Source organism: Colobus angolensis, unplaced genomic scaffold (genome assembly GCF_000951035.1).
Source record: "Colobus angolensis palliatus isolate OR3802 unplaced genomic scaffold, Cang.pa_1.0 Scaffold21, whole genome shotgun sequence".
Taxonomy (NCBI): Eukaryota; Metazoa; Chordata; class Mammalia; order Primates; family Cercopithecidae; genus Colobus; species Colobus angolensis.
Window position 1 is genome coordinate 3,870,098 of NW_012115266.1, and position 9,309 is coordinate 3,879,406.

A 9,309-nucleotide genomic window follows, 5' to 3' on the forward strand; every position below is an offset into this window, starting at 1 on the left:
AGTGAGTCTGAAACCTGGCCAAGGGAACCAGAATTTGAAGGACTCACTAAAAAGACATCTAGATTCTATCAATTTTAGGAGTCCAAAACTGAAATGGCACTAAGGAATTATAATAATAAGAGCAATAGTAGTCGGTGAGCAATGAGCAGTGTTCTGTATGCAGTTAAGTCAGTCAGGCACACCCCACAGGGCAGTCTGATGTGCATGATTCTGTTCCATCTCCTCACTACCTTGGGAGGCACGAGCTTTAACATGTTCCTCGCAGATGAGGAAGCAAAGGCGTGGTAACATGCCCAAGATCACACAGCCAATGGAGTGGTGGAGTCAAGACTCAAACTCAGAAGCTCCACTCTGTCCCAAATGTGTTTTTTGCTTAGACAGGGGCCCTTAGGCCACCATATTATAAAGGCTGACACTCAATTGGCTTTTTTTTTTTTTTTTTTTTTTGAGACGGAGTCTTGCTCTGTCACCTAGGCTGGAGTGCAGTGGCGGGATCTTGGCTCAATGCAACCTCTGCTTCCCAGGTTCAAACAAATCTCTGCCTCAGCCTCGTGAGTAGCTGGGATTACAGGTGTGCACTACCATGCTCAGCTAATTTTGTATTTTCAGTAGAAACAGGGTTTTGCCATGTTGGCCAGGCTGGTCTTGAACTCCTGACTTCAAGTGATCCACCCGCCTCGGCATCTCAAAGTGCTGGGATTATAGGTGTGAGCCACCGTGCCCACCCTCAATTAGCTTTTGAGCCAAATGGACTCCTACACCGACACCACAACCTTACAGATGAGGCACCAAGGCTCAGTTTGTCTAGGTAATTTTTTCTGTAAGTTTTATAAATCAGGTAACTAACATTTATTGAACACCCACAGTGTTAGGTGAACACCTAAGTGCTTACTGCTTTTGGGGCACTGTCTCAGTTAGTAATTTAGTTACATTAGGGCACTTGCTCTACATTCCTGGAACACTGAGAAACAGTCCTCCCTCAGCCGGCTCCCAGGTTTCTTTCTAGAGTCATCCCATATAGTTCAGAAGGAATTTGCCTCTCATGGCCAGGGTTCGGGTCTGCCCATGTGGATGGTGTCCATTCAGCAGGGCCATTCAGCAGTTCCATGTGAGGAAAAGCATCTCCAAGCCACATCCTAAACACTAATACTAAAGAAAGTGAGGTGGCTGGGTACACACTGCCCTCCAGCCTGGGGAGTAGAGCAAGACCCTATCCACACACCACCCCCCCCAAAAAAAAAAAAAAAAGGCTGGGCACGGTGGCTCAAGCCTGTAATTCCAACACTTTGGGAGGCTGAGGCGGGTGGATCACCTGAGGTCAGGAGTTTGAGACCAGCCTGGCCAAAATGGTGAAATCCCATCTCTACTAAAAACACAAAAATTAGCAGGGTATGGTGGCACGTGCCTGCAGTTCCAGCTACTCGGGAGGCTGAGGCAGGAGAATCGCTGGCACCTGGGAGGTGGAGGTTGCAGCGAACCGAGATCGCTCCATTGCACTCCTGTCTGGGCGATAAGAGCAAAACTCCGACTCAAATAAAATAAAAATAAATTTGAAAGGTTTTTTTTTTTTTTTTTTAAAGCGAGGTCTCCTCAGTTCTTGGATCCCCATGAACCCGGCCTGGAACGGCGTCTAGGGTGCAGGGTCTGCAAGGGCAGGCCTGGGGTTTCTCTCAGGGAGGAGTCTGTTAGGGCTGCAGTTTCCCACACATTTCCTCACTAACGCCACGTGGGGCGCTGTCCTAACCAGGAAGAGCGGTGAGCTGGGAGAGAGCCCCATCTGGTGGCAGCAGGCAGAAGGGCAGCCAGGGGATGCACCAAGAGACGGTGGTTTCCAGGATGGAACCTGCCCTTTCAGACCCGTGCTTTTCAGTGGTGGAGGCCTCGCCTGTTTCCTATCATCTCCGCACAATTACTACCGATTTGCAGGGCGAGTTTGGTATTCCCCCTGGTGAACAATGACTAGGCTTCATCTGCCAGTAAAGTAGGTGAACAGGAGGACTTAAAAGACGTGTTTCTTTGGTCTGCAGAAAAGACACTGGGCTTTGGAGGGCAAACCCTAAGCTGGGCACTCACATCGCTACAACGCTCACTTGCCTTCCATTGTAAACGAAGGAAGAGCAGCTTCCTAGGGCCTGAGGTCGCTTCAGGATCACCCCCACCCCTGCCTGTGATCTGCTGAGAGAGCAGGGCCTTTCCTAGGAAGGATGGAGCAAGGCCCAGGTCGTGGCTCCGGCTGTTACAGTATATGCCCCCTTTTCCCCTTGCTCACCAGGAAAAATGGAAACTTCTTGACTAAATTATAAACTTTCTCAGGGCACTGCTCCCCTCTATGGATTCTTGGTCCAATAAAGCCTACTAGGGCCTCCTGAGCACATCTCAGTGGCTCCCCTCCTCTCCATACCTGCTCCTTCCCCAGCCTGGTGCAGGGCCACTCACCACTGGCCAAATGCCCACTCCATGCCACACTCTCTGCTACCACAGAACGGACACGAAGGGAGAGGTTTTTGTTGAGACAAGGTCTTGTTCTGTCACCCAGGCTGGAGAGCAGTGGTGGGATCACAGCTCACTGCAGCCTCTGCCTCCTGGGCTCAAGGGATCCTCCTGCCTTGGCCTCCCAAGGAGCTAGTCTACAGACGTGCACCACCATGTCTGGCTAACTTTTGCATTTTTGCTTAGGCTGTTCTCGAACTCCTGGGCTCAAGTGATCCACCCGCCTCGGCCTCCCAAAGAACTGGGATTACAGACGTGAGTCACTGCACCCAGCAGAGGGGGAGGTTGTACGTGTTCTGAGAGGGAAGGCTCTGGGCCAAGGCGACAACAGACCAAAAGAACAACCCAGCCCGACACAGCAATGACCCCAAAGAGCTAAGCTCCCAGTTAGACTGAGGGGAAGAAAACTGAGGTTGAAACAAGATGTGGTCACTTTTCTTTTTTCTTTTTTTTTTTTTGAAGGAGTCTCACTCTGTCGCCAGGCAGGAGTGTAGTGGTTCAATCTCGGCTCACTGCAACCTCTGCCTCCTGGCTTCAAGTGATTCTCCTGCCTCGGTCTCCTGAGTAGCTGGGACTACAGGTGTATGCCACCACGCCTGGGTAATTTTTGTATTTTTATTAGAGCCTGGTTGTCACCACCTTGGCCAGGATGATCTCGATCTCTTGATCTCATGATCCACATGCCTCCGCCTCCCAAAGTGCTAGGATTACAGACATGCGCCACTGTGCCCCGCCAATGAGGCCACTTTTCTAAGGTCACAACATGACCCCTGATCAGAGACGCAGAGGGTTGGAGTGCCGAGTCCCGACACGCCATGGTCCCGCCCCACCCCGTAGCCGCGGTCCGCGCTCACAGGGCTGGTGGTGTCTTTTCCGAGGCTGCCCTTGCTGTTGAGGCTGCCAATCTCCGTCTGGGAGCTGGACTGCGACATCCCCTCAAAGAAAGGCCTGTGGTGAAGAGCACAGCCAGGGTCAGTGCTGCCAGGGCTCAGAACAGCACGCTGGGAATGCTGAGTGGAGCTGGCATTCAGGGCGGGTCAACAAGCTACAGGTGTCCAGAACGCCCAGTGAGCAGGGAAGTGCAAGGTGAAGAGGCGGGTCGGGTCGGGGGAGGGGGGACTTCCTGAGAGTCCTATAGGACTTCTGTCAGTGAGAGGCAAAACAGTGACCTTCTCCCAGAGAGCCAGAGGTTCAGAAAGAATGAAGGACCAAGATTCCCTGGTAATAGAGGGGACAGTGAGGAAGGGGGTCAGAAGACTGCTATGGCCAGGAAGGAGAGAGTCTGGAGGCCAGCTACAGAGAGGGGGCTCACTTGAGCTTGGGCTTTGGAGTGCTGAGGATGCTTTCTGTCTCCTCCATCTCAGGGCCACTGTCGCTGGGGTTGTACATCTCCAGACTGTCATACAATTCATCCAAGTCCTCTTCCACTTCCCGGATCTGCTCGCGGGACACATGCTCCAGCCCAAAGCCCACCTGCAGGGGAAAAAAGAGTCTCTGAATTTAGGGTCACCCCTATTAACAATTGTGGTTGATGAGCAGCTCCTTTCTCTTGGGCCACCCTTATAGTTCTGCTTAAGGGACACGCCAGAGCTTCACATGGCTGGAGTAACCTTCACGTCATTTCCATGATCCAGCCTGAGGGAAGGGACATGGTGAGGCCACCTTCCCCCCGGTTTCTGCCCCCACTCCACACTGTGAAGCTGTGCCAGGAGGGACAGCTGAGGAATCCCAAGGCCCACTGCCCATGTGGGCTCGTCCTACCCTCCTTACAGCCCACAGGAAGGCAAAGCAATCGCTCTCAACAATTTTCCTCTTTATTCCTCTGTTAGCCCACTTAGAAGCCTGTAGAAATGGGTCCCTCCGGAGCCCAGGGAAAAGACTGCTTCTCTCTCAGCAGCCCACTCCTGGTTATTCCACGGCTGACCACCAAGGACATTTCCACCTCACAAGCTGCTGCTCACTCATGTTTCCGTGGGATAAGAGGGGAAATTAAGTGACAACCACAGCAGCATCCGCCAGGTCTGTCCCTGTATCGCACACCAGAGGCTTGGGCATCACCAAGGGTTGGGCGTAGCTGTGCTGCCCCGCGTTGTGTGCATAGCCTCTTTCTCTCCTCTGCTCGTTTAAGTCCTTCTTAGCCACCCTCTTCCTTAGGCCTCTACCAGGCAGGCCACGGGGAGCAGGAATATTAATCCCGGAATCCTGACTCTCAGTGGCAATACAGAGTGTACACCAGGGATGCTGGGTGAAACCCGGGGAATTCAACTCACCATTAACCTTGGGAGTAAGGGGCCGTACCTCATCTGAAACTTTAAACCGCTTCAGGAGGGCCACAAACTTCTGTTTGATGTTAGGTTGCTGTAGGGACAAATCGCATGATAGTTCTCAGCAACGTCCACTTGGGGTCAATTCAAGTGAACAAACACCCACCAGAGCCCACTTTCATGATGAGCTATGGGAGGACACGAAGACTGGAGGACTTGGTCTCTGCCCTTGGCATTCAAAGCCTTTCAGGAAGACAGGCCGAATTCCAGTGTGGCTCCTGGGCCTTGGGTGCAGCTGCGGGGAGAAGGAATGTCTATCCCCAGGTCCTTTGCCCCACTGTGCCCCAACACCTCCCAAATGTGGGTCTCCAGCTCATCTCTTTCGCTTCAGATCCACAGTGCCCACTGCTGACTCCCACCTGTGCATGCACAGCATGGGCACCTCAGCCTTACCAGCTCCACGGTGGAATGCAGTGTCTTCTCCTTGCACGCTGATCCTCTTACTGATGTCGCCAACACACCTGAACCCACATCTATGCCTGGAGTCTCTCCCTCCCGTTCTCCCCACAGGCCCATTCTGGCTACCGTGGATCCTCCCTTTTCCATCTGTAACACGACTGTTTCCATTCAGGCCTTTCTCCTCGACTCTCTGGGATCACAGCAATAGCCTTCAGCTGACATCTCATGCCCTGCCCACCTGTTTCTGGTCTTGTTCCCTCCACAGCCCAGAGTGGTCCTTCCATGTGCAAACCAGCTCATGCTACCCTCCCACTAGAAGTCTTCACTGGCCTCCACTACTTGAACAGAGCTCAGCGGTCAGGCCTGTAACTGTCCAAAGCCTGGGTCTGCCTGTTTCTAACCTTATCTCTCTATTTGACCCTTCACACCCCATAGTCAAGTGGAAACTCACTGCTTCGAGTTCCTGGGAAAAACTGCATGCTGTTGTACTGGCCCTTTTTTTTTTTTTTTTTTTTGAGATGGAGTTTTGCTCTGTTGTCAGGCTGGAGTGCAGTGGGGTGATCTTGGCTCACTACAACCTCTGCCTCCCTGGTTCAATCGACTCTCCTGCCTCAGCCTCCTGAGTAGCCAGGATTACAGGCACACGCCACCACACCCAGCTAATTTTTGTACTTTTAGTGGGGATGGGGTTTCACCATGGCGGCCAGGATGGTCTCGATCTCCTGACCTCGTGATGGGCCTGCCTCGGCTTCCCAAAGTGCTGGGATTACAGGTGTAAGCCACAGCACTGTACTGGCCCTTTATATAGGGTATCTTCTGCCTTGAATAAAAATTTTGCCCAAATCCGCTTGGTGAAGTTTTATTTTAAAAAACCTATCTCTCAGCATCTCATCTGGAAAGCTGTCCTGGCACTTCTGGGACAGGTGGCCACAGTCCCCTGGTGTCATTGCAAAGCTATGTCTTTTGGCACCTGTCCTACTGGGATGTAATTATTTGTTGAAATGTGTGGTGTCACTAGACGCTGTGCACTTGATGGCATGGACTGGGCCTTATCTGTCTCTGGGCATGATGCTTAGCTTGTGGTCATATGTACTTCCTGCCTGAATGACAGACTTGCTGCCTGGGGATGAAAACAATGAACTTGCGAGACCGATAAATCTTCAAAGGGGAGAAAGGGCCTTCACAGCAGAGAAAAAAAGTCGAGCTCCCAGTGACAGAGCAGCATGAGACATGTTCAGAGAAGGTCAAGTACATCTGTGTTCTTGGTGAGAGAGAAGAATGCGCATGCACAGAGGAGACAGGCACTAAGGGAGGTCACTAAGTCTCGGGGGTAGAACTAGAAAGTGCCTGCAGCTTTAAAAAAAAAAAAAAAACAAAAAACACTCTGGACGAGTGAACATTAGCAGGAGCACTGAATTCCAGTCAAGTGCCAGGGTCATGCCAAGGAGGAGACCCCACGTAGGATGAGGTGACTTATTAAGCTCTGGGGGCACCTGTTGGGAAGAAAATAGGGCTGCTTTCTGGTTACAGAGCAGGAAAAAGAAAGACTCAGCAGCAGGGGCTGACTACAGAGAGATCCTACAGTCACTCCCTATTTCCAGAGTGCAATGGAGGTCAAGCATTTGGGGCACTGGTGACACACCTCATGGGGACCATTTGGAGCACCAATCAAGAGGTGGATACCTGAGGACAAGGAAACAGTCCTCTCGCTCCCTAGTTGCTGACTGGATGGGAAATCCAGTTCACAGTCTTGCAGATTTACCTGAAGTCCAGTGACACCTCAGTGTGATGGGAGAGGTGACAGCATCTGGCCTCCTCTCATCCCTGAAGGGGCAGGCATCTCAGCTCTCAGGGCGGTTGGTCCCTAGGCTAGCTCTGCACTGGGGAGAATCAGGATGCCTCTGGGGAAATGGAGCTGTGAATTCCCCTTCGGAAACGTTCCCAGCACTTCTGGCCCTCCCACACTTCATGCAGGTACTCCAGAATCTGTTAAAAGACCACCTAGGAATTCAGGTTTTTAGCTTCTCAGTCCAGGACTAAAATGTCATCAAAACAGTGACTCTTGCGGAACTCTTAAGGAGGAAAAGTCTCAAAAGGCACCTGGTCTCCAAGGTTATGGATCCGTTAAGGCAGGAACAATACCTGATGTAATTGAAGCTTAGCAAGCCCAAGGTCATAGGAGCACCCCACGATGGGCCTATTATCTCTGCATAAGTTCAGCACATGATTAAAACAACTCCTAGAGGGAGCTGGCCTTCTCCCTGCAGGGGATAGCATGTGACATGAAGCAGCCACTGGAGTGGGTGGGAGGCGGTCTGGTCCCTGACGGACCACTATCTGTTCTGAATTCTAAAAGAAGGGTTCTCCTCCTTTTTTCTATCCAACAATAACATGAAGGATATAACACTCTTATCAGTAATGGTGGTTCCCAACAACAGTGAGTCTAATTGGGTGGTGGTGAGGATACACAGCGTGCATCGGAATCATTGATGGGATGACCCTGTGTTGACATATTTTAAGAAGCCTCTTCTAGGCCTGAATATGCTGCTGCCAACCTACCCCAGACTGAAAATCTTAGCCAACCACTCCCCAGACCTTTGAGGCTCACCCTTGTGATGGCAGAGGTTGAGGTTAGTTTCCTCCGGGTCTTCTTTACTTTCCGGAGATCTTCGTCTTCATAGAACAAGTCCTAAGTGGGTACGGGGACAGAATGAGGGTGGGAAACCCCAGGAGTTTCTTGGATGCTCCATGTGAGGGACCATGGAAAGTTACCTGCCCATGCAATGGATCATCGCTGCCTTCCTGTTCTGATGAGAAACTCTCTTCCTCTTCCTCAGAATAATTGTCAATATCAGGAGAACGATCTGCAACAGACACCTGAGTAAGATATCCTTGCAATGGGAAGATCTGGCCCAAGAGACTTCGATGGGCTGGAATCAATGGTTCTCTTTGGGGGAAACACAGCCAGGGTGGAAGGGAGGGCAGGGCCAAAGCTACATTTTACTTCCGGGGTCTCTAAAGGTCTTTTGCCCAGGAATATTTCAGGCACTGTCTTGTTCAGCTTTCCCAGGATGGGCTGTAGGGTCTCCAGACGCTACATGCATCTTACCAGAGAGCTTGGATTTGATTCCTTCATGGTCGATGGGCTGGCTGGACAGAGAGTAGATCTTTATTTCTGCCACAGGCACAGAGACATCCTTCACGTTGCTGTGTAGGCCAAGCACCAGTGCGCCTTCATTAGGATGCTGCATTACCTAGGAGCGAGGGGAGGTGGTGGAGGCATGTTACTACAGAGGCACCTGGAGAAACGCAGCCAAGGAACACACAAGCCCCCCAGCAGCAACGGCATTCTGCTGATACATTTTCTTCCTCACTTTCAAATCCGTGTCTACTGTCCTACTGCTTCATGGTCTTACTTTTATTATTATTATTATTATTTTTTTTTTTTGAGACAGAGCCTCTCACTGCCACCCGGGTTGGAGTGCAGTGGTGCAATCTTGGCTCACTGCAACCTCTGCCTCCCAGGTCAAGTAATTCTCCTGCCTCAGGCTCCCAAGTAGCTGGGATTATAGGCGTCTGTCACCATGCTCAGCTAATATTTTTTTGCATCTTTAGTAGAGACAGGGTTTCACCATGTTGGCCAGGCTGGTCTCAAACTTCTGACCTCGTGATCTGCCCGCCTCGGCCTCCCAAGTGCTGGGATTACAGGTATAAGCCACTGCACCCAGCCTGTTTTTTATTATTATTAAAGACAAGGTCTCACTCTGTCACTCAGGCTGGCATGCAGTAGTGTGATCACAGCTCACTACAGTCTCGACCTCCCAGGCTCAAGTGATCCTCCCGCCCCAGCCTCAGTAGCTGAGACCACAGGCACACACCACCATGCCCAACTAATTTTTAAATTTTATGTAGAGATGGGGTCTCACTATGTTGCACAGGCTGACCTCGAACTCCTGGGCTCAAGCAATTCTCCTGCCTTGGCCTCCCAAAGTGCTGGGATTACAGGCATGAGCCACTGCACTTGGCCTAAGGTCTTAGCTTTAAAATTATCCCCAGAAGTGCTGGTCAGGGCCATGTGCTTAAAGATAACAATCAC

General features: G+C 51.3%; 1 protein-coding gene across 1 annotated transcript in view; it reads right to left on the reverse strand.

Annotated features, from left to right (window-relative positions):
* Positions 1-8,467, reverse strand: part of PACS1 (phosphofurin acidic cluster sorting protein 1) — a 29,803-nt gene extending 21,336 nt beyond the window's left edge. The window contains exons 1-6 of the mRNA XM_011942451.1: positions 8,323-8,467; positions 7,986-8,077; positions 7,822-7,902; positions 4,789-4,848; positions 3,803-3,963; positions 3,345-3,438 (exon numbers count right to left, since the gene is read on the reverse strand). Of these exons, the coding sequence (XP_011797841.1) occupies positions 3,345-3,438; positions 3,803-3,963; positions 4,789-4,848; positions 7,822-7,902; positions 7,986-8,077; positions 8,323-8,464 (630 nt within the window). The 5' untranslated portion in view covers positions 8,465-8,467. The remainder of the gene's footprint in view (positions 1-3,344; positions 3,439-3,802; positions 3,964-4,788; positions 4,849-7,821; positions 7,903-7,985; positions 8,078-8,322) is intronic.
* Positions 8,468-9,309: the final 842 nt, after the last annotated feature.